Raw genomic sequence first — 26,069 nt, forward strand, 5'->3', positions numbered from 1 at the left:
AGCGCCGATCGTTTATCTTCTAGCACGAGATCTATCAGTACATTCATGTCAGACCAAAATTGTCATGCATACCGACCCAAAACGCCAAGAGAATTAACAGCCTGGATGATCATGGCAGACATCGTGGAGAACCTTCTGCCTAGATTGTCTAGGCACCTGCCTTAACAATCTGGTGGAGTTGAGACTGACATATACAGATTTTTAGATTAATGTTGAGGCACTTGGGCAACTACAGGGTCCGGCTTTGGGTGACCCACTAAACAGGCCGGTGAATTCTCACATGCCTCTTATTTTTTTATCCATTTGAGCCAATACCGCTGCCAATGACGCTAGATTTGTCATTATCCTTATGCCTTCTTCCCAAATATAACCCACAACAGGAATAGCACGCACGGACTTCCATTCCTGCTCCTTGAAGTCATATAAGAAACAATTTGTCTGTTTGACAGTAATTGGCAGTTTGAACCTCTTAGCAGCACTCTCCACGAGGTTGTGGAATCTCCCAATATCGTTCGGAGGAGAGTCCACTGGGTGTGCAACTGGTGGGGATGGAGTAGGAACTAGGTAGTCGTTCCAATCCGGGTTGGATGGGTCATCAGTAATTTGACCCTCTTCCTGATCGTCATCTTATGATGTAGGAACATCCTTTGGAGGCTTGACAATGCCAGATGGAGGTGTCATCCTAGTAGTTACTGTGGTGGGATCGGTCTCGGTGTTCTTGGTGATGGTAGTGGTGGAACAATAGGCTGTGCTGGCAGCAGTGGTATAACTGGCTACGGAAATGTCATTGATCTTCATGGAGCATACCCAGTAGACCTTGCAAAAAGGATAGTGGCACCTGCACTAGTTCAAATACCTTTATTCGGCACTTCAGAAGATACCATAAAAGAGCATAAAATACAGACATACATTCTTAATAAAAACGTTATTTTTTTTAAAAAATATGAGTTAAAAAGGAGATATAAATTATCCTGAAATGGGGCGACATGTTCATTAATGGGGTTTTACTAGGGTCTGGGGCTAGGATTTACAGTTTATTAAAGTCCACTGCTTCTCGCGTGTTCCTTAGTCTCATTGCCATCTTAATGAAGCTTATTATGCATAGTAAGGTGTGGGGATCTGAAGCTTCTTGCAGAAAAAGTAAAGCTGCTTTCGCCTGTCTCAGCTTCTTTTTTTTCAAGATCCCTACTAAGAACTTGCGCCTAGGGACTGAATAAAAGGGGCACAATAAAACAAAATGAAGGGTATCCTGCTGAGACCTAGTGTCGCAGCCGCAGGTACCCTTCAGCTCCACTGATTTTGTAAAACCCGCAGGGACGGCAAGTAGGTGATGTAGGAGATTTAATCTGAAGCGAGTCATATAAAATCTTTCCTGCGCATTATACATCACTACCAAGTATGGTTCCATTCTGCATGATTTTTTCAACAGGCAATGCGCCATGACAGACGATTTCCCCTTTTCCTTAAGGGCCCTTTTCGAGGACATCCAGTCAGAAAATAGTTTTTTGACCCGAGTCCTATTCTGGTTAGTCATGGACTCAGGATCTGAAAAGGAGTTCTTGCAGCCTATTGAATCCAAGGAGTCTTTTACATATTTTAACCACAGGATCTGTCCCCCTCTGTCCCGGCTCATGCAGTCTTTAATAATTTGTCGGCTAAAATTGGCCTCTGGGTTAATCCAAATTTTGATCCAAGCCAGAAGCGGTCTAATCATTATTCTGTCTTCAATATATGATTCCCCCAGTTCATTGTGTGTGATATACGAGGCGGTACTCTAGGGAACCTTTAATAGTCTTTTGAAGAACTTATTTTCCTCTGTTTGGATCTGGCACACATGGTTCGTCTTAAAGCCCCATACTTCCGCCCCGTAAGATACTTTGGAACAAACAATTGATCGATAGAGGTTAAGAATCTGCTCAGGCGACCATCTGCCAAGTCTCCTCCCGTAGGCCATTATGGCACCCGTTGATGCCACCAATTTACCTGCATGTTTTTCAATGAGACCTTTGAATTCCAGTTTCTCATCGAAAGAGACTCCTAAGTAGGAAAATGACTTCACCCGTCCCAGCCTATGGGATCCTATCTTGTATGTGAAGACCCTTTTGGTACTTGTGCCAATTGACAGGACATACGATTTTTCCAAATTTGCTGCAAGGTCAAGTGAGTTCATAAAGTTGACAAAACCGTCAATCAGCTTTTGGAGTCCTAGTGAGCTGCGGGACAGCAACACGGCACCTGCACAACCGCTTCTTGTGAAGGCGAGTGTTCATGATGTTTCTGCCTTTCAGAGTATATAGTTTCAAAGTAACCTTGACAATAGGTTTCTGCCCCCTCATAGTCTTCTTCATCCGGACACTTTACATGCAATTCGGAGGGACTATGGACTGCCCTAAACTGTGTCATCTTCAGATTCTTCACGGTCCTACAGGTGGCTTGGAGGAAGAGAGGACACCTTACTGGGAGAGGTGTGTTCTGACAGTAGAATGTGTTAATCATCGGCAGGGTCGTACAGGTATGTCTTTCACTCTCATTAACAAGGCGCTCATCGATGGTATGTTCATCAATGGAGTCATCGTTGATGGGGCCGTCATCGTCTTTCACTCTCGACGACAAAGTACTCGTCAACGGGATGGGTGCCGTCAACGATCTGGAAGGCGTTGTCTATATTGTCGTAATCAATGCAATTGTAAAGGTGGTCATTGTCGTCGACAATACAGTTGGGGACGATGACCTGGTCATCATCGAGGCAATGGAGGCCTTAATTTTGGCCCTTTCTTTTGATTAATCCATGGAGGATTTTGAAGAGCGAACTCCAGGTTTCAGAGCAGGAGCAGAAGGCTCAGACAAAGAAGTGTCTGAGGAAATTCTACTTTAAAAAATAATAATTTAACTGTCCTTTAAGGACTTCCTGGGAGCATCTTGAATCCCTTGCTCCTTTGACATCTTTTTTGTGATCTTATGTGAGAGGTTGATGAAGTGTCACTGCCCTCTGCAGAGGTGGTAGTTCTTTTTGAAGCCATAAGAGCAGCCTTCCATCTCGATCACTACACTAATATTTTAGTAGGGAAGGTGCAGTCTTTCACCTTGAGGAAGGTAAAGGCAATAAATAAAATCCTTGTGGGGGATCATCTGCGTGAAGACGTTTCCTCCCACAACTGCTGTAGAGTCTAAAGGGCCCTTTTTTAGGCGATTCAGGCTTGGGAGTAATAAAAATGAAGTTTCACAATGTCAGTTGGTAGATAACTGAGCAGAGCTCAGGAAGACTGCCTTCACATGACGTGCAGTAAAAAATCTGAGGGAACTTGCCTATATTTGGAGTTTTTTAGATGGTGCAGTCTCCTGATTGGTTAAAATATGGTCCTTTTTTCAAAAGACCATAGAGAGGCTCCTAATGCGACTATACATTGTCATTGTGGCCTATGTTAAGGATACATACTGCTTTATTATGGTACCGTGGGGGTCCCACTTCGACAACGGGGAATGATTAAAGCATGAGAATCTATGAAAGATCCATTGCTGGAGTAATATAAGCAATTCAAAGTTGGAGAAATATAGATTACTGCCATTTCCCACATTCGTATTAACAAGGACTCAATATTTCCAATATTAAATCTGTAGTTCTCACAAACAAGCTTTGGGTTTCAAAAAAGTATATTTGTTGCAGTTTTTTATAACGAAATCTCTCACTTTAAAATAAGATGCGTCAAATCCCCCAATATCCAATCGCATTTCAGGTATCAGAAGCCATGCTTCATAGACCAATCTCCTCATCAACCCTCCATGGATGAAATTGTGTTTCTTGGGTGGAGACATAACAAACTTATGCACGTCCACTAAACATTATCTAGAGGGACGCACTTACCAGAAATTGGACAGTGATTGTAGTATCTGTTTGCGCGTAGAAATCAGAGGGACCCGTGCTCAGTTGCATACACTAAGCAAACAAACATTAAAACAATTTGTAAGAGGAAAAGCAAGAGTGATAGAGAATCACAGCTTGTCATGGGATGATTCACATAGGGAATATCCCAAGTAGTGATCTAGTTTTTTAGGGTCAGAAATCCATTCTCATAATGAGAGGAGACTAAAAAGTGATTGTTTTCAGAGCACCTATGATACACGGAGTCATAAGGCTTAGAACTGAAATTTAGCTACAAATATGTGTGCTCAACCTGCATCTAGCAGCGAAAGTCCGGAATATAACTTTACATAGATAATTGAGATTGCAGTCAGTGCTGCATCTGGAGTATCACTTTCTTTCTTACCTGAGGGTTTTGGGATCCAGTCAGAACTTCGCAAAGTGCCAGGAGCACAGAAGGGTCTTTGAATGCCTCCCTCAGCTGTGCAGTCGCCTGCAAGATAGAATACATCTTTGTATTAGGACGTGAGTAGGAGGCTGAGGAGTACAAATGGAGACACATGTGGTACAAAGTAATCACAAACATAAATAAACAACACAGTTGGAGAGCCTGTGAGTTCTTGGGGATAAAGGGAAAAGCTGTATAGAGAAGAGGTGGAAGAACACAAAGCATGGGACTTGTGCATCCAAACCCAGAAAAATACCGCTAGGTCTGAAACCACAGATCGGAAACCAACTGGGTACAAAATACCTTAAAATCACAAAAGCAAGCAATTAACTACCAGCTGAATACACAGTCAGTGGGGATGAGTGGAGACTGAAACAAGCCTAGACACTAGAATCTCAAATAGGCATGTTTCGATGAGTTGGGTCAATGCCCACAAGATAAACAGGAAAAGACACGTTATTGCTAAAAGAGGCAAATAATCAATCAGCATAGAGGTAATGACTTCATGACACAAACAGAAATGAGAATCTCAAAAAGTAAAACAAAACTGATCAGGCACAGGGTCCATGGCCACAGAACAGAATGCAGACAGGCACATTGACGCTTAGTGAGCCTAAACACAGGGAAATGACCCTACATAATACGAGCGATGCAGAACAGAGACCCACCCATGAATCCCGAAACGAAAGTAAACATGCATTGGCGGGCCGCATAGCCAATAGGTCTCGCCTTTGGTACCTTTTAAGTGTTTAGCCATGCAGCAAATAAATAAACAGGAGGAAGGACACTAAAAAAAAAACATGTAAATATGCTAAAATAAATGCAAAAACATATATAGATATCTCTACTCTCGAAGACCAAGAGTCAGCATTGGACTTGGGGAACCTAGTTGAATGTGATGCCTGGAATGTGGAGACATGCTGATGCTCGGATTGAGAGGAGTTTTGTTGGACTCCCTAGGGTGCATCGATTGACCCCTCTGGGTCTTCTAGTCCCAGGGTGCTACTTCTTGGTTTGAAATATGCATTTTTGTTGGTGAATGGCCTGCGACTTGGTTGAGCGGACGATGCAGGCCAGAATCTAACACGGAGGGCAGTTTCTGTTAGGAGCTTCCCATAACTACTATATCCAGAGCTTTAAGTGGGCCAGGTCCTGTAGGTGCTCAGCACCTAAGTTCTAAAAAACAGGTACTCTCGCTCTCCATTTTTGCCCTCAGGGTGAAAAATAGCTTTAACTCGGCGCAATACCACCGATCACCGGTCTTTGATGAAGCTTCAAAGAGACTTCCTTTGTTATTCATGCTTACACAGTCAGGTGCTACTTGGAAGATATGGTCACGTGATCGAGATCTGAAAGCGCACGCGCTGGTATCTGCAGCGCGCAGGAGAGCGAAGAGCAAAAGTCAGGCTCTAAATGTGACAGCTCTACATGAACAAGCATTTACAATGCAATGTTTTGCCTTTGTTAAAGTTTGAGCTATTGGCATTGCTCTTGACATTATTTTTATTTATGTTTTTTTTAACATAAATAAATGGCATTGTCATTTACAATGCCACTAGCTTTATCTCTCGCAAATGACACACACAAACACCCACAGAGAGCCCCCCAACACCCACACAGAGCCCCCCCACACACACACCCACACAGAGCCCCCCACACACACAGCCACACAGAGCCCCCCACACACACCCACACAGAGCCCCCCACACACACCCACACAGAGCCCCCCACACACTGCGAGCCCTCCCACACACTGCGAGCCCTCCCCACACACTGAGAGCCCCCCCCACACACTGAGAGCCCCCCCACACACTGCGAGCCCCCCCCACACACTGCGAGCCCCCCCACACACTGCGAGCCCCCCCACACACTGCGAGCCCCCCCCCCACACACTGCGAGCCCCCCCCCACACACTGCGAGCCCCCCCCCACACACTGCGAGCCCCCCCCCACACACTGCAAGCCCCCACACACACTGCAAGCCCCACACACTGTCTGGCAATGTACATCAGGCCCTCAGAGTTCCATACAGCTTTGGAGAGAGTTATTCTGCAACTGTTCATTATAAAGAATATATTCTTTCCCAACTATACATTAAAATGATATTGCAGGACACCTGCAGTTACAAGACCTTTTTAAGTAACCCGCTTTCGGACTCTTTCCCCTAGAAGGTCACAATGCTCCTTGGTGACTTGAATTGCCCATATTACAAATGTTATGGTGACTTGAATTGCCCATATTACAAATGTTATGGGGAGCAGTCACAACTGCTGCGTGGAGTGCCCCTCCCGCCCGCCGTAATCCGATAAGTACTGCTATCACGGGGGTCTTGGTTCCCCCACAGTTCGCTACCAGCGGGGCCCCAGGCCGCCTCCTGGTAGCGAGGTGTAAAGACCGCGTTGTAATGGTTGAATCCCAACTAGCATTAGTCCTAGTAAAGTGACATATCACACAGGCCTGGCGAAGTGTATCCGCCCTTAGAAATTGAAACATGTATGGTAAGTTTAGATATGTGCAGGGTTCTTCATCTTCCAATGAATAAGGGCAGGGGCAGCTCATAAAAATATGAACATTGGTTACATTTTTGTGACGCAGAAATTGACTTACCAGGAGAGACAAATGAACAATTCCTAGTAAGGAGGAAAACAAATGCACCACGTCTAATGAGACTGTATTATGCATAAACAAATACTGGATAACTGATCACTGTATCAACCCTGTGGTCTTTTGTGGAGGGAGAGGGGTCTAGGAATTTATGTGATTGAATATGGAACTTGAAATATAATGTTTCTGCAAACGTCAGTAAAAAGATCTCTAAGAACAATGTGAAAAACACAAGAGGACATCACATTACTATCTCTCCCTCACACTTCAGCTTCACTCCATGCATAAGTGGAGCCACAATTTTGCTGCCATATGATTGCAGCACGCCTCTATCACCATACACACAACACAGAATGCATCCCATGTAAGCTACACAGTAAACCTACACTCTACTAACAATGCACAACAAATGGAGGAGCCTCTCACTTGCAAGCACTTCAGGGCCTCGTCAGGGATAGGATGCCAAATACAAATTCTAAACACAAACACAATGAGTGAGAGGATGGGAAAAGCCGATGAGATATGAAAGGGTTTGTGGAGTTACAATTAAGCCAGAAAACAAGCAGACCAGAAATGCAACGCTGTTATTATAGGTCCTCAAGTTTCAGCATCATTTCGGTCTGTACACAGTACCAAACACAGTAATAGATATCTATTAGTACATAGGTCACATTGCAAAATATATACACATTCACAAACGTGATAGGGCGTAATACCGACCAGACACACAATCGTGAGTGGCTAAAACGTTTCGCAGTTAATAAACATTAGGTGCTTAATGTTAAAACAGCACACCTTTTGGCCTTGTTGCTGAGCGTATGAAATAATCCGGACTGTAAAAGGGTTCTGACTATTTGCTCATTATCTCTTTGGCTTCTCTGCTGAGCGCACTAAGTGATGTGAAATACTTGGTTTGCTTACGCAGAGACCGGACTGCTTATAGCACTATAAAGCGGGGGGTGCCAGGCTCCCGCCTCCACTGACATGGAGTTACGGTCATACCAGCGCACACCTATTGCACCTCACATGCTCATGCGGTCCCTGCCAGTACCCCCAGTTACAGTGTAGTAGGTAGGTTCATTTTATCTAACACACCGTGCCGGAAAGGCTCAGTCAGTACAGTGCCGGCTGCCTGATTCTGGTCTGTGCTTTGCATCTGGAGATGAGACATGTGAGGCCAGGGGCTAATTCCTTTATTAAATATCTGCGTGCCCCCTCCCAACGGACCTGGGTTCGAGTCTCGGTAGCGACGCCAAACATCCTGTGATTCTGGGCAAATCACTTAATCTCCCCGTGCCTAACAAAAATGAATGTGTGTCCTCATGTAACATAACTGGTGCTATGTAAAACGCTCTGATACCCGATTCGGTTTGGGTCTAGTTCGCGGTATATAAAACTCTGCAAAAAAAAAAAATGAAGGTGTCCCTGCCTTTGACAGGAGTAGGTTTGTGGGTGTAAATCAGGCTGCCACACTATGAAAATGAACTTTTCCCTGCTTTGACAGGAGTAAGTTTGTGGGTGTAAAATACTTTTTCAGGTTGCCACACAAATGAACGCCTAGAACCCCACCCCTGATCTTGAATGTGTGAATGCCGCCGTTCTGCCTTGGAGGCCGGTGCGTAAGTGCACTTTACGACCATCACATTCCACCAGTTTTGATTCTGTAACCAGGATTAGAAGCCGACGTTCGTAATGTGCTTCTGTTATACCATCTCCTGGTTCCCATCAGTATTTACAGCTCTGGTCTTCCATTTACCATGGGCGGCTCTCACACATTCACACACCTGGGGTGCATTAGAGAAGTTGTGTTTCCGTTTCTCTTCATTCTCAGTCTGGGGTGTCTGACGACCTCATCGGAAGACCATGGGCCGCTTCTGACTTATTCAAAGCAATTCACGGAAAGTAACTTTTTGTAATCGTGAGTGTAAATGGAGGACATGTACATACCAAATCTGTCACTTCGATAGTAGTGTGTGTGCTTATTTGAATGAAGCACTACTGCGTACAGATGTTGGAGGAGTTACCTTTTCTTAAAGTAACATTTTCAAATAAATGTTGCTCTACATTCAAGATCGAATCAACAGACCCGTAATAATGTTAATTCGCCAGGCCTGCAAATGATCCATTTTGCCTAACTTTGTTAAGAATGCAAGGCAAAGTCCGTAGAAAGACCAGCCACTAAAAAACTGTGCATCCAGTGAAATAAAAGAAGAAATCTAGCCGACCCGACTTCCTATCTATTTTAAAAGTGAATTAAATCACTGCTTTTGTTCCAGTGTGAGAACAAGCACTTGGTGCTTTGCATGATTTTTATTTTTGCAGTGTGCGCTTTGCTGTTTTTCTTTCTGAGTGTATATTCTGAGATGCAGCTTTTAATGAGCCCGACCCCCACCTTTCTCTCACCCTATTGCTGCCTCCAGCACGACCAAAGCACCCCACCTTTGAAAAGATCCAGCCCCTTGCAGTCAAACCCCGTAGCAGCAGCCCTTGAGTGGGGCAATCAACATGACAGCGCTACGGTAGGTTAAAAACAGCAATGGATTCTGCCTGATCACAAAGACACACACATCACATGCGCCCCACATCTGGCACTCATCAGAATCGAGGTAGAAGCTGTGTTTATGCATCAGATTCACTTAGCGTTCATCAAGCCTCGGTGATTCCACAGAAACGAACACAAGAGATCATTTGAAGTCATCCAAACATTATGTTCTAGAGGGTTTTTTTGTTCTCCTTGCCAAATCATTAGGGTATCTGGAATACTTACAGTGTAAATGCCTTGCACAAAAAAAAGGAAAAAAAGGAAGTTACCAGGGCTGTGTCCCGGTCACCGGCAGTTGGGAACGAGCAACGCAATCTGAAAGCACATACAATGAAACATAATATGCCTTTAGCCCAATGCGCCAGTGATGTGAGCAGGCGGCCTCGAGGACTCAGCGCGCACCATCCGTGCAGTGCGAGCCCTAAGTTGGGAAACACTCCGGTCTCTGGGAAACCCCTCGGCCCAGGTGGGGGTGGAACACACGGACAGCGGGAGGGGGCGGGGAAGACAGGACAGCACACGGACAGCGGGAGGGGGGGCGGGAAGGCAATAAATAAAATAAAATAACACTCACCTGGACTTCTTCTGGCGGCGGTCGGCATGGACTCAAGAAAACAAACCCAAACGAAACTCCGCCCACCGCACATTTACCAACTCCGACGGCTGCAGCAGTGTAATCCGGCCCGGTAGAGGAGAGGCCGCCTCCAAGACGAACGGAACCACGCCCAGGGAAAAAAATGCGGGAACGCCCCCGAATCTGGTCCGGCCTTGACGGACAGATCCGGCTCCCAATGGCTAGCCTCCATTTATGGAGCTAGCCAATGGGAGCCGGGGGCGGGTCATCGATCCCACATAAGACTCAAGGTTTTTTAGCGCATGCGCACTACGTGCGCACTTGCAGGCAAAACCTAAAAAGGCGCTTCAGGGTAGACAGCTGCCAAGCATTAGCAACTTCTAAACATGTTTCAGGGCAACGATAAATAAAAGTAAATATTTCACAAAGAGTTTGGCTTTACGTCCCTCGGAGCGTTATCACCAAACTCACAATTTCTTCAATTGAAGCATTTTCAACATTATTCAAAACAAAGTCAAGGTTGTTACTCCTTTATTTTACACAGGGAGCAACCACTGACAAAGCCAATAGTCCTGGTTTGTTTTAGAAGTGATGTTAGTTCTTGTAAGAGATCTGGATGCATTAACAGAAAGAGGCATCAAAGCACCAGTCGGGCGGCACACTGTGCTAAACAGATTTGTAGCTTACCTGTGTAAATCACACCCTTAATTGCACAGGCCACGCCCCTCCGACAGCGCCTTGTCCCTCTAGTTTTTTCATCCGACTTAAAAGACCAAACTAGAAACATCCATAGGAGCAAACGTCATCAGGGGAAGCTTGTGCCACCTGCAGTACCCAGCAGGGACATCAACTAAAATAAACTCTACAAAACTTGCGGTGTGGATGGTAGCACGTGTTTGGCCCTGGAGACTTGGTCTTTCTCTTTTAGTCTGACTCTCCCTTGACCGTTTTGCCTGAAATAAGACATGTTCGCCTGCAAACATCCGTGGCAAGTAAATAAGGCATGCATTATGTTGCCTAAGCAAATACATAAATAAACAATGCGCTATATGTCCCCTTCTGTGGAGATGTCAAATGAAAGAAGTTCATTCTCAAGGTTTATAGCGCAGGAATCGACCCCCGAAGGGGTATCTCCGCGCTTGCGCTATTGCTGGAATACCCAATCAAGTTTTATAGTCTGTAAAATAGTTAAGAAGTCGAAAATAAAAATGTTTTGAGAGACTGCTTAAAGGACTGAAAGTTAGTATTTTGTTTCAGAGTGAAGGGGAGTGAAATCCAGAGAATGGGGCCTTTATAAGAGAGAGCTCGGCCTCCCTGCCTAGTCCTTTTAATCCTAGGGACCTGAAGTAGTAATTGATTGCTGGAACGCAGGGAGCGTCCAGGACAATAGAAATTGAGCTTTTCAGTCAAATATATAGGGCCAGATCCAAACAGACTTATGTATTGTACAACAGATTTTATACTTAATACGCTGCCGGACAGGCAGCCAATGAAGTTTATTCAAAAGGGGACGTGAGGGGGTCCTAGGTAAAGCATTAAGAACCAGTCTGGCCGCGGTGTTCTGAGCCACCTGTAGTCTCTTAAGTTGATCCTCATTGGCCGAGATGAGAAGTCCATTACAATAGTCCAGCCTGCTGACTACAAGAGTCTGGACAAGTGTCTTTCTGTGGATGTCGGGCAAGAATGGGAACACACGCCTTAGAAGTCCAATAACATGAAAGCAGGATCCAGTAACCTGACTAACATGTTCTTTAACCTGTTCCATGCTTATGACAAGGTCAGCTCGTCATGCAGTACACTGGATGTGTGCTAATGACGAGCTGACCTTGTCATGAACAATGGGAATCCAATCTGGTCAGCACCCAGCGGGAAAAGCCTTAGCATTCAAGGTGTTAAGCAGTAGTGCCTGGTCTAGTCGCACACCCAGATTCTTTACGGTCTGTTTAGGGCTTGGTACTGGTCCCAAATCCAGAGGCCACCATTCTGGAGACCATAGAATGGGCCTCTCCAAACAACATAACCTCTGTTTTGCCTGCATTGCATTGGAGGCAATTTGAGGCCATCCAATCTGATACTGCCCTCATACCATCCGCAAAAGATTTTTTTATTGCTGGTGTGAGGGACTGGAAAGGGAACAAAAGCTGGGTGTCGTCAGCATACGACACCGGGGTGAACCCATATGTTCTCACAATGTCAGCCAAGGGGGCCACATACACATTAAAAAGTGTAGGGCTTAGACATGAGCCTTGTGGCACTCCCTTGGTGAGCTCCCTTGAGATGGAATGAAGGGAGCCCAATCTGACTCCTTGTGAGCGGCCAGTGAGAAAGCTCTCCAACCAGGACAGAGCCGTGCCTCCTATGCCCACCTCCCTCAGACGACCGAGAAGAATCTCATGTGATACCGTGTCAAAGGCAGCGGATAAATCTAACAGCACCAGAATCATAGAGCCCCCTCCATCCAGTGCCATCCTGATGTTATCGGTCACGGAGAGGAGGGCAGATTCGGTGCGGTGATTAGGTCTAAACCCAGATTGAGAATGGTCTAGACCCTCCGCTGCCTCGAAGTATTTAGACAAATGTGTGTTCACATGTTTCTCGGTCATCTTGCTAAGGTATGGCAGGAGGGAGATGGGTCGGAGGTTAGAGAGGTCTGTCCATGGAAGTGCTGCGTTCTTTCGAATGGGGTTCACCACTGCTTTCTTCCACTCCATAGGCACCAGCCCCTCCCTGAGGGAAAGATTTATGACTGATTGGATCTCGGGATCAAGCAGTGTGCTCAGGGAGGTGACCATTTTGGCAAGCACAAAATCATCAGGGGACCCCGATTTTATATGGCTGATGAGGGAGAAAAAATCGGAGTCATTGACTGCTGGAAAGGTAATAAGTGAATTATCACCATATGAGGGTACTTGGGAGGGAATCAGACTATTATTCCTTTGACTAGGGGCCTTTGTGATTTTATCATAAATCAGATCAATTTTATTTTCAAAAAACAGGGAGATGTCATCGCAGAGGGACTGAGAAAAGTCATCTGGACTTTCACTGGCTACCGGTTTTACAAAAGCCTGTAAAATTTTATACAATTCCTTGGAAGAGTTACCCGCCTCAGCAAGCTGCTGGGCAAGACAGTTCTTCCTTGCCAGTCTAATGTTTTTATAATAGTTGGATTGAGCGTCCAGGTGTACTTTCCTACTTTCCTCAGTTCGAGATTTCCTCGAGCTTTCTACATCCTTGTTTCTCTATTCTAAGAGTTTCTGTATACCACACTTCTTGCTTGGAGGTGGGGTATTGTTTATGTAGCTTCAAAGGAGCAAACACATTAATTGCCTCTGTAAGGGAGTTGTTAAACTTCAATAAAGCGAGCTCCACATTATCCGTTTCTGTAATATTGGGTTTCTTCCATACCCTCTGCAGCTCCTCAACTGTTACCTTATGCCACTGTCGTCGCCAAATTGACGGAAGAGAGGTCTTCTGAGGGGGCTTATTCAAGCTCAATAGTGAAAATTCAACTAAGAAGTGGTCGGACCAATTTACTTGTGTAGTGAGGTGACACCGTACTTTGGAGCAATTAGAGAAAAGTAGGTTGCGAAGTTTCAGTGTTTTTACCAATGCATTTCACATAAACAACACATGAGCAGCCCATAAGGGTGGTCAAAGAAGCATGAAAGAGCGTGGCCATCAAAAAAAACATACAAGAACCTGTCAAAGATGTGTGACATATGCTTGCTGTACTCTGACTAGTCACTGAAGGAAACATCTCCTGCAGTGCCCTGGTCATTCCATTTTAGTATTTGTAAAAAAAAGTGTCTCTGTATATACTGGACCAAAGTAAGGTACCGTGTGCACAGAGTCCACAGTCCCCAGAGGTTTGGCAGAGGCTAAAGTTAGATATAACCTTACTCTCTAAAGTGGTAGCTTGGTCGAGCAGTAAGGCAGTATCAGAGGACATTGTAAAGCATTTGTTGTACACACTCAGTCAGCAAATGGTCTCACACACAAGAACTGAACTCTAGGCCAATTGTTTTGTATAAAAAATATAGTTGTTTTATTTTAGAACCAACAAGGTAGCAAAATATACTTTCTCAGAATGAGTTACTTTAGTTACGTACTTTTAAAATAGGCAATAGACTTTTTGAATGCAATAGTTACAGTTTGTTGCAATAGGCAACACAATCTCAAACACAATGCAACATGAGCTCAATGGGAATTTCTAGTTGAATGCATTTAGTTACTGTGTAGATTACTTTTCTAATCACTAGACTGGATCCTAGATTCAGTCCCAGGACAGGAGCTGTAAACAGTTAAGTAAAAGAGTTTTGGTTACAGTAGTGATTTTTAACTAATATGATTGTATTTTAAAAAGTTGACACTTAGAAACTTTTTCAACTGAAATTACCAATGTTATCCTATGGAAGGAAATTCAAATTGCAGATAAAGTAGGTTCTCGTTACTTTTGTAATCCAGTACTGGACTCCTAGGTTCAGCACTAGGTCCCTTATCTAAAACAGGTAAGTAATTACGTTTTGGTAGTTGGTACGATTTTTAAAGAATATTTGTAGTTTGCAAAAAAAGACAGAAGAAATTTCACAGAAAAACAGTCAATGGTTTCCTATGGAAGAAAATTCAGGTTACTGGTAAGTACGGTTAAAATTACTTTTCAGGGTTTGTGCTGGGCTAGAAGGTGCAGCACTGAGGTCTCTCCTGATCACAGGTGAGTAAATTGGAATTCGTTGTTTGGCTGATTTTAGGTGAATATTTTAAAGTTCCCAAACTCCACATTTAGAAGAATTTCTGAGTGTAACCAGTCAATGTTAGCCTATGGAAGAAAAGTGAGTTATAAGGATTTAGGCAAGTACTCGACTGGCAGAGTTAAGGTTCTGGGCATAGACTCAGGGGTCTCCCAGGGTCAGGTAGGTACAGTTGGTACACCCTCAGCGGCACAGGGGCAGCCGGGTGCAGAGGTAGTTCAGCCCAATGTTATCAAATGAGAGGTAGGGGGGCCTTCGGTTGGTGGCTGCTGGCTAGCAAGCCCCACGGCTGTGGGAGCTGGGCTCCTGGTCACTTGCACAGGGCAAATGGGGACGTAGGATAGGACACAGGTTGCACTGCCAGGGGCACTAAGGCGGCTGGGTGCAGGGTGTTTTTGAGCAGTCGGGCGCTCAATGTTAATCAATGGAGATCTTGAGAAGAGAACAAAGGCTGCAGGCCCGAGGACGGTGGATCTTCTGGAGAGACCAGCACTTCGAGGGGTAAGTTGGGATCTTGGAGGGTAGGTAGGCACCCCGGAGTTGGGCACAGGAGACTGGGGCGCCGGGTGCAGGGGTGTCTTTGGATGTTGGGAAATCTTACCCTCTGCTGGTCGCGGTAGGAGGTGTCCCTGTTTCTGAGTCTGCAGGTCTCGTCGAGGAGGGTCCTTGGGCACTGGATTCCAGGTCAGAATCGTCAGTGGGACGTCCTCAGGGTCTTTGTCCACTTGGACCCAGGCCTGGTTCGGCGGTTGCAGAGTGGGCTGGATTTGCGGTTCCTGGCTGGCACCAGTGGTATTGCTGTTTGAGCAGAGCCACTGCTCGTAGGAGTCCCAGTCTCTAAGAGGGTCAAGGTAGGCAGGTCCCCCGGGGTTCTCGAGGTTGCTGTCCACCGGAGACACCGGGATTTAGCAGGAGCAGGTTCAAGGATCAACAGGCCTGTAGGGCTGGGGCCAAATCAGTTGGTGTCGTCCTCTTGTTAGCAGCTGCATGGCAGGTCTTCTTCTTGGTCTTCTTTCTTGTTTCGAAATCGGGATCTGAGGAAGGAAGGTTCAGGGTGCCCCTAAATACTACATTTAGGGGAATTACAGGTAGGGGAAGGGCAGGGACCAATAGGTCCCTGTCCTAGGGTGAGTACACCCCCTATCCTGCTCCTCTCCTGGGGGAGGGGGGAAAGAGTCTATCTCCAATTGGGCAGGGTTCCCATCTTCAAGATGGCCGGAGCCCGGAGTTGTGCTTCACCTCGCCTCTCCCACCTGAGGGGTGGAGTTGGCACAGGCTGGCACACCCCCCTTCCTAGAGTAGGTTTTCCCGCCAGTCTTTCAGCCAGAGTGGGGGTCAGAACTGGTGGGGGCCAGTTGCCGAGTACAGCAAGTGGTCTGGAGAAGCTCACAAAGGCGGTATGCCTTTGAAGATTCCCCCTGTCCATCCTGGGGGAGGAGGCCTAGAACCTCGCCAAGGATGTGAATTTTTGCAGGTCCAGGAGAGCGGGGGCTCTCCACCCAGGGGTCCAGCAACATGTCTGCTGTGTGGCAGCCTCTCAGACCAGACGTGGATTTTAGGTTAGGCTTCAAGGGGCATCTCTAAGATGCCCTCTGCAGTGCATTTTACATTAAATCCCACACTGGCATCAGTGTGGGCTTATGTGCTGAGAAGTTTGATATCAAACTTGTCAGTCTTCAGTGTAGCCATTATGGTGCTGTGGAGTTCGTAATGACAACCTCCCAGCACCATATACTGTTAATGGTATCACTGCACTTACAGTGGCCAGGAATGGCCCTGGGTACTGTAGGGGCACAGGGCTCATGGACATGTGCTCACACCACCGGCATAGGGCACCCAGCTAGAGGGGTGACTGATGGATGCCAGGGCAGTGGGGTTGTGGGCATGGCACACAGGGAGGTGTGCCATGTCTACTCTTTGTTTAGGTCTGCACCAGGACACTGTCTGCCAAGGCAGGGTGTGGGTGTCAGGGTGCAGGGACCCTAAGTGTGGCACACTAAGTGCTGCAGCCCTTAGGGGTCTTCTCTGGTCACAAGGCCCTGGGTATCTAGGGTACCATTTACCAGGGGCTGACATGTGGCCAGAGATGCCAATTGGGTTTCAGCTTCAATACAGTTTTTCGGGCAGGAACACAGGTCCTGGACACCTGATTGGCAGGAGCCCAGTTCACACTCGTCAAAGCACACCAGCAATTCAGCAAAAAGTGGGGGCATACCATGCAAGAAAGATGGCACTTTCTCACAGTATTTAGGACGGAAATTGCTCAAGAGCTGAAGCAACGCGTCCAACACATTTTTAACAAGCATTGGCATAGCCAATAGGTCTTGCTTTTGGGACCTTATAAGTATTTAGTTATGCAGCACAATATCCTTGGTGCAACAATATCAACTGTTGCATGGCTAAACACTTATAAGGTCCCAAAGGCGAGACCTGTTGGCTATGCCAATGCTTCTTGAAACTTCACTCCAGTTCTGCCCCAGGGAGGGCTGGATCCCAGGGACTGGTGACTCTCCTGCTGCTCTGGCCCTCTGGGGCATTAGCACACGGTTCACCTCAGTCCAACGCAAATGCATCACTTCCGTGCAGTTCTGTAGGTAACTCATAGCGTGAATGTAGCAGCCTGGCGCTCTTCAGACCATGGGCCTGAGGGGGCTAATAGGCTGGGGGTCGGTGCTGCATTGGCGACTAAACCAGACTTTTGGGCTGTGTTACATGTAACACTTCACGGGGCATGAAGCGGTCGTTTGCAAGGCATCACAAAAATGCTGCTCCAATAGTACTGCAATTATTGTAAAAATTATTTTTCTTCAGACAGCACTCGGTCTGCAAATCCTTGTGAATGTGTGTAATGCAGGGACGGGAGCCTGCAAGGGACAGCAGACCTGTGTACCCGCTTCCTGTCTACATTGAGCTGGTATTGGGACCCAGTCGTATCATCAAAGTGACATCCCTAGAGGGACTCCAGGGGACAGGCATGAGTTTTTGGGACCGCCATGTGCAACCCCCACCCCGAATGGTTAAAAAATTAGCCCCTGGCTCCAAATAAAAAGGTGACATCCCATTAGTGAATTAGAAACCTAAATGTGTCCCATGCTTGCAAATGGGGCAGTTTTGAACTTGCAAAGACACCCTGTATAAGTATTTTTCATGGTGTGGAAGGATCCAGGCATTTGAGCTCACTTCAGAGGCTTGTTTTAATATTAGTAAAATCAACAATATAAAACAGTCCACCAGACCATAAGGGGGGGGTCCACAAACAGCCCAAAAAAAGGCCCGCACACTGAACTGACAGGCCAGCCCGTCTGGCACTGCCTGTCCGACCCTGGGTGTCACTTACTCAGTGGAAGCTGTCCCTCACAAACTGATGTTTTCACATTACTACATTGCGTTTTTGTTTTGGCCCAGTAAATCCAGGCACTGTCAACAGCTGAAGAAAGTCGGAAGCACCGGACCTGAGGCTACTGACCGACTTGACGTCCATGGACACCTGATGTTTCACTCCAGCTTTTCCCTCCATCAAACCATTGTAATTTGTAAATTTAGTCCAACTGGTTCATTGATGTGAACCAGGACTACAACTCCAAGAATGCAGTGTTTTATGTAAGTATGCCTTTCAACCGACGGTATCTCCAAGCAGAGTGAAGTTGGGTATTTGTGGTGGGTGACACCCTTCAAGCTCGTGACAGTATAGGGCCCTCATACAGCTCTGGGGGTTTCACCCCCGCCACCTCGTAAAAAGGGTCTGGGTACTGGTTCTGTTTATTGCGTCCCTGTATGTCTGCATTTCTCACACAAACACTTTAGATGTGCAGGAAGCACCACCCCTTGTCTGTTCTGTTGGAGCAAGAATGGGACTTCCACCTAAAGCGCCTAGCCCATTCGTTCTTAACATTTTGGCTTGTCGCTTCCAGTGAATCACTCTGGAAGGCGGAGACACCGCACCTAAGCTAATTCTATGACTTGAACCCCAAAACAGCACATACAGATACAGAAACCAGGATACATCAAATAAAAAAAGTTATGAAATGTTGTATTTAATTTACAAACACACAACATGCAGAAACCGGAATTTTAATGCACTTTAGGTAGCAGAGTATAAAACATCTGCTCAAGAACTAATTGTACCAGAGTGGAACGCTGGGGTTAACATCCCGCACAGAAGCACACCCCTGGCTTTCTCCCGTGTGTCTGCTTGCTGTGATGTTGTACTCTTGTGTAACCCTAAACCGCACGCCTGGCATCCTGCTCCCTCACATGTGCCCGTGGTTGCTGTATCACCTACCTGCATAATCCCCAACATTGGCCAACAGGGTACAGTCCCCTGGGCACACGGCTGCCCAGGGCCTGACTGGGAACCAAAACCGGCCCTGGCAAAGTGCTCAGTCGCCCCCCCCCCTCCCGGGGGGGAGGGGACGGGGGGTGGGGTTTGGGGGTGCCACCGAGCTCTTTGCCAGGGCCGGTTTTCGGCCGATTTTGATACAGGGCCAATTTTGCAGCTATGCTGCAAAAACGACCCATAGCAAAAACGGCGCCCAGGGGTCCAAAATAGTCCCCCACCCGTGCGGCGCACCGGGGGATTGCCCAGTGCCAGCTTCGGTCAGTCCGGCCCTGCGGCTGTCTGCCAATTAACTTAAGGCTAGAGATAGGGAATCTGTATCACCCCTGTGCGTGCAATGCATATCACATCGGTGCATGTAAGCTAGTTCCAAGGATTAATGCGCCTGCTGCTGGAACCCAAGCAGAAACTGCGGGCCACAGGTTAGAATCCTGAGTGAGTCCATTCCGCTTTTCATCCTCTGGCGGCCAATAAAATAACAGAAGTACCTTAGTTGTAGTTAATAGAACACAAAACAACAACGAATATCGCATTCGCAACTCGTCAAAACCGCCCATTTCTCACAAAAATGCGCAGTGTTTTTGCAGTGCTACCGTGAGAAACTGCTTCACTAAAACGATTGAATATTGCTGTTCAGGCCATATTTATAACAATAAACAATTGCCTGAAAGGACGCTGCGAGCTGTTATTTTCGGAGAAGTACAAATCTGGAAAGCCCACAGAAGGACCATCACCATGTGGAGGCTGTCCAGAGCGGCCGACTCGTGAGCTGGGGGAACAGGTGAGTCTCGGCATCAGGAGTGTGGCCCAGAGCACACAAAGCCTTTCCCTTGCGGGAGCGAGCCAGGGGCACCATGTGTTTGTAACTTAATTACAAACGTACGAGTAACTTACCTTCGGTAACGATGTATCTGGTAAAGACGATTCTAGTCGCAGATTCCTTCATGTAGAATTATCCCCAGGCGTGAGACTGGATCTGGAAACTTTTTTGCCACAGCATCCCTGCGCGCCGGGGGTGGGGCGACATCAGGCGACTACGCCCAGGCGTCGTCTGCGTACGTGACGTCAGCGGTAACACATAAGACCCGCCCCGGCGCGCCTACATCAGTTTTCTTTGGAGAACTTTTCCGCACCACAACGCGAAACCACCATATAAAAAACTGTGGAAACATGGTAACACTGTGCGAAGAGCAGAACAATTGGAAAGAAACGGTGACTAACAACACCACACAGAGTTGTGTCAACACCGCAGAACCCAAAGGCAGGGAAAGAAGAAAGAACAAGCAGAGCCCTGCGCAGCCACCCTGCCAGCACAGACAGCCTCCCACCTCTGTGCCCCAGTGGCAAGGAACATGCGTAAAAGTCATGGCACACGTAGTAACCTACCATCCCCCATCCTGAGCAAGGAAGGAGACCAGTCCCAAGACAGACAGGGACAACAAACCTCCAAGCCACCACAACATAGAGGGCAACCACCCACAAGGGACAAGGGCAAGACATGGCCAGATGACCCTTAATCAGAGGATAGCAATGGAAGGAGGGTAGGGAGGAGAGGACAGGGATAGAAAGCAATCCCCCCCCCAACCTGGAGTAGCCAGAGCAACAGGGCACCAGAGCACCAGAACCCCATCCTCCAAAGAACCAAGGGAGGAATGAACCGCCCCCTGACGGAGCCACCTGCCAAGAACAAGGAAGGCACTCACAGGAGACTCAGCCCCCCACCGGGAGGAGAGGACCAAAGACCAACCCAAGGGTCCTCGCAGAATAGGGGAGGAAGGGCGGGCCATGAAGGAATCTGCAGCTAGAATCGTCCCTACCAGTTACATCGTTACCGAAGGTAAGTAACTCGTACATCTGATAGACACTACTAGCCGCAGATTCCTTCACGTAGAATAGATACCCTAGCAATACCCCCTGGGAAGGAGGGTCTGTGAAATGACCCCAACAACCAATACAGAACAGAGGGCCCCACAGGGGACCAGATCTGTGGACCAGGTAGAACCTCGTCCCTACCTGGCAATGGGAACCCCCACAAGCTGAACCCCACAAATCCCAAGAGAATGTAGGAGGGAGAAGAAGGCTGAAGAGGACCGTACACTCACAGCAGAGGAACCAAGGGCAAGGTCGGAGAGGCCTAAGCACTCCACTCCCCAACAAGGCAAAATAGCTTCCACCCAATGCCAACACAGGAAGAGTAAGAAGAAGCCTAGAGGACCCAAGGAAGTGAGGGAAAAGAAGGCGAACCCACTCCAGATGGAGAGCAACTTGCCAGCCAGAACAGTGCCGGCAGTCAAAAGCTGCCAGAAGCAAGAAGAACAGCAAGAGGCCCCAGGAAGGCCGAGTAGGCGGCGCCTGGCAAGGGAGAACACAGTATCATCCCAGACCTCAGGACAGGAGCAGGGAGAGGGGGAGATGCCGGGCACATCACTACCAGTGGCTGCGCACACGACCTCAAGAAGCAAAAGCAACCTACATAAACGCCATGGAGAACAGGTACCCAAAGGCTACCGGAAACCCCTAGCAGAGCGGAAGCCATGACAGCTACCACTACCCCACATAGGGTACGTGAAGTCCCAAATTATGGGAACCCTCTTTGGAAGAACTTCCGCAGCAGAGGAAAAACAAAAGAGCCAAGGGGGTAAAAAACCCACGCGGAAGGCTTGACAAGGAGCCCAAGTAAAGCAGAAGGACTAATCTCAGGGCCAAGTCTGCGCAACAACTCCGGCAGAACACACACAATCAACAAAAGGGCCGTCCAGCAGCCAACAATGCCAAAGTCCCAAGGAAGGAAGCAAATGGCCAGAAAACACACTCCACAGCCAGAACAACCGGCCTAAGAAGGCCCAGAATCAGCCCAACTCAGGAGTCAAGGAGGAGGGGACAGAGGAGGAGGAGGAGGAGGAGGCCGGAGCCCCACCAATAGCCTTTGGACGGCGGAGTCGGTCGGGGCATGGAACAACAGGCTGCCATCAAACGGAAGGTCGATGAGTTGCTCCCGAATATTCTCAGGGAATACTCCGTCCCGTAGCCAAGCATGGCGACGGAGAGCGACAGAGGAAGCCAGGGCCCGGCCCAGCACCTCTGATGTCCAGAGCAGAGCGGAGAATAAACCCGCAAGCTCCCCGCCATCCAACGCATGATGCCTTAAGTCCACCTGACCACCCTCCTGGGAGGCTGCGGATCCCAGAGACTCAGCCAAATCCCACAAACAGGAGGAGGCCCAAGCCAGAACACACAAGGTGTTAAGGTCCCGCAGGGCAGCACTGGTCGAGGCGAACATGTTGCGCCACCAAGAGTCCAGCCAGCGGGCCTACCGGGACGGCGGAGTCAACAGTGGCAGTAGGGAGGGGAAAGCAGTCCACAAAAGTGGGCTGGTGGCCGAGGGGTGAAGAGAAAGACACGCCGGGTCACACGGCGCCAGGAGGTGCCGGTGCAGAAGATGCTTAGGTACCGGTTCCCCTGAGGCAGGACACTTCCAAGCCCCCGTCAAGGTAGAAAGGAGCGAACCTTCAAAGGGAAGTAAGATTTCCCTGCCACCAGAGCCCTGGTGGAGGACCCCCAAAAGATGGTCCGCCGGAAAGTGAGCCACCGGGTCACCCATGTGCAGGATGCCCACAGCTGTGGACACTGCGTGAGCGAAGGCCGCACCCGCTTCCATAGAGCCCCGTAGCGGAGAAAGCAGCTCCTCCTTTGGCAACAGCTGCAAGCTAAGGCGGTCGTCCCCGAGGCCAAGCGGGACAGGGAAGGGCCAGACCTGGAAGTCAGAGGGAGCCGAAGAATGAGGGACCTGCCACTCTTCTAACGAACACCTCTGCCTCAGGAAGGGCGGGGATCTGCCCTTCGACGCAAGTGAAAAAGACACCTCAGGGCGGCCAGTCTCCGGAGAGGACGACACCAATATACAATAGGGTAGAGGTACCTTCAAGGGATTTTAGTAAACACAGAAATTTTGAAATCACTTACAGGATAAGATCATGTGGGTTTTCTAAAATATTTCACCCACTAGTACTGGTTGTGCAGCAACAAAAATAACATATTCAAAAGCTGTTACTTATAAGTAATCAATCAAGAGAGAGAGCAAAAAGAGATTGAAAAGCGGGTGTATATAAACAAAGAATATTTAATCTTATCTTTTTCAAAACAAGTTAAAAAGTTGGGTACAAGATAAACAACAAAGATGTAAAAGGGGAAAAAAACGAATCCACACAGCCCTTATTACATCAGTTGCTAGAACTTTTCTACCAAAACACAAAATTCTAATATTCAGTGGTAGATAAAGTCACAGTCGACGTTTCGGTCTCAGCCTGCCTCCAGAGAAGAGAGAGCATCCGAAAACAAATCCACGGTACAACACCTGCGCGGAGGCGTAGAGTCCGCCGCCTGAGGCAGGATGTTGGCACCATCCAGCATCACCGGACAAGGGCCTATAAGTCATCCCGCACCGGAGAGGAGCTGGAGCCGAACCAGACCCGGGGCAGCGCCAGAATGACGCCGACCCGACCCCGCCAAGACAGACACCTGCGTGGGAAACGAGACAGGCCCGGGTAGTGACACGAAGCCCTCTGCCAGCCAGGGCCCAGAATGAGGCGGGGATCGCCCAGCAACCCATGTAGCGGTGCCAGAGACTAGTCTGCGTCCGACTCGCCCTCTAAAGAGGCAGCCGCCTGTGGGGAGGGACGAGAGGGACCCGGAGAGGGATGAGGGGTCCCCACCCAGTCTCAACCCGGAGCGGGACAAGGAGGGTCCACCAACCCCTGTGGCTCTGCACGGTCCAGCTGCTGCCGTAGCAGCATCACCTCGGCCTTAGACAGGACCACCTTGTTAAAGGACCGAGAGGGGCTCGGGGATGCGACCCGAGCCCCGCCGACCTCCCGCAACACCACAAGGACTCCCGCTGGAGTTTGCGGTGAGGCAGAGACACCGTGGAGGAGGTGCCCCGGAGGAGCCGCACCCCAACAGCACTACATCCTCTAAGCATGTATCCGAACCGGTCGGTGCTGGGGCCGGAGCCGCTGGCTGCGCCACGGAGGGCCCTGTACAAGGCAAGGGATCCGCCAACGCCCCAGGAGGGGCAGGAGGAGGAGACACCAGTGAGGCTTGCAAAGCTGCCGCGTATGTCTCCATCTGGACTCTCGACGCCCGAACACCGGAAACGCTGGATAGGACGACATGCGGGCCGCATCACCTGCAGAGAGTCCGCACCCCCGCCAGGCCGTAAATCAGCCCCCGGGAACAAACTGCAACACTTACCCACCAGGGAGCGATGCTCACGTGACATCAGAGAAGGGCGAGGACGACGACCACGGCAGTATCTGAAGCCGTCCACCTAAGCAGACCGAGGGGAGGATGCCGACCTGGAGAAACGCAAGGAGAGAAGTTTCATCCGGCACTCCCGCCGAGACTTCGTCTTCAACTGTTGGCACGCCGCACAATCAGTGGTGCTGTGATCCTCCTCCAAACACCACATACAAATGAGGAGAGAGTCGGTCGCCGAAATAAGACGCCCACAAAACGTGCAAGTTTTGAAGCCAGAAGGCATTCGCACACTGTTCCACCAAACGAAATGGAAGACAAACGGGCCCCAAACAGGCCCATATCAAGGACCCAATCCACGTTGCATGTGGAAAAGGAAAAAACTGACGTAGGGGCGCCGGGGTGGGTCTTATGTGACCTAGCTAACGTCACATACGCAGATGATGCCTGGGCGGAGTTGCGTGATGTCGCCGCGCCCCCGGCACGCAGGGACACCTGGGGATAATTCTACGTGAAGGAATCTGCGGCTAGTAGTTCTAGGAAGGTGGATACCCGACTATGGTTACCCCAGATTTTTTGCCTAGTGTTTAGCTGGTTTTCGACTTAGTTGGCCTGGGATCCTGCTGATCAGGGCCCCAGGCTATCTGCTCTCACTGTAAAATGGACTCCATGTACTTTAGGTACATACCTAATTGGATGGTGGGTCACCCTTGTGAGTCCCTGTATAGTGTACCATAGGTACCCAGTGCATAGGTGCACCCAAGGCCTACCAGGGGCTGCAGCATATCTTATGCCACCCCTAGCTGGCCATCCAAACTGACAACTGGCTGATCACTCAGCTGGGGCAAGGTCGTGTAATCACCCCTTGCTTAGGTATAGTTCAGTTCAAGTTCAAAAGACCTTTATTCGAATTTCATAAAATTCATAAAAGTACCACAATAAAAACAATACAATTACACAACAAATACAAGATTACAAAAATTCATGAATTATTAAAAATCTGATACATTTCTCATAAGACTGTTTTCAGGGGTTTTCCATCGTTTTACGTGCATATGTTATATGTCTTAAAAAAGTGCTGGTGCGGTAAATTAATTCATCTGTGTCCAGGGAAAGTAGCATTGAATAGGACTCCCCTAACAAGAGGGGTCTGTGTTTCCTAAAATACGGAGTTAAAAGCCAGTTAATATATTTTAAATAGAATTTACAGAAAAATAGAAAGTGCAAATCATTCTGTTTACTAATACCATCGCACGGGCATGGGTTATAATCTGTTGTGTGCTGGTAGCCCAAGGGAAAGCCCAGCAAAAATTTTATTGAGCCAGCCCTCAGCCGGAACAACAGTGATCTCTCCCAGTTAGTGAGATATTGTGCGAGATTTCTCCTACTTAGATCATTCTTCAAGTAAGTCACAACAGTTGGTTTGAGAGTTTCCCTTTCCATTTGTTCTGATTTATAAAGTGCATACAGTGCATGTTTGACCTCAGTTTTGTCTTTAGGTTCGATTTTGCTTGGATCGGAGAAGAGATCTTCCCTGTTCACATTGCTCAGTGTTTTAAGGACTCCCGCGAGCCAGGGGATCAACATGCCGTGGTCGCATTTAAGACAGTCTTTTATGATGTTTTGCGTTAAGACGGCTGAGTTGTTCCTCCAGATCCTGATCCAGAAAAGAGCTGGTCTAGATCTAATAAAGTCGCATACGTAGG

The 26,069-nt window shown here is 48.1% G+C and overlaps 1 protein-coding gene across 2 annotated transcripts in view; it reads right to left on the minus strand.

Annotated features, from left to right (window-relative positions):
• Window positions 1-26,069, minus strand: part of IPO4 (importin 4) — a 2,629,293-nt gene that overhangs the window by 2,363,603 nt on the left and 239,621 nt on the right. For both annotated transcript variants that reach the window (XM_078644926.1, XM_078644927.1), the window contains exon 2: window positions 4,266-4,352. In XM_078644926.1, the coding sequence (XP_078501052.1) occupies window positions 4,266-4,352 (87 nt within the window). The remainder of the gene's footprint in view (window positions 1-4,265; window positions 4,353-26,069) is intronic.

Source organism: Lissotriton helveticus, chromosome 5_1, assembly GCF_964261635.1.
Source record: "Lissotriton helveticus chromosome 5_1, aLisHel1.1, whole genome shotgun sequence".
NCBI lineage: Eukaryota > Metazoa > Chordata > Amphibia > Caudata > Salamandridae > Lissotriton > Lissotriton helveticus.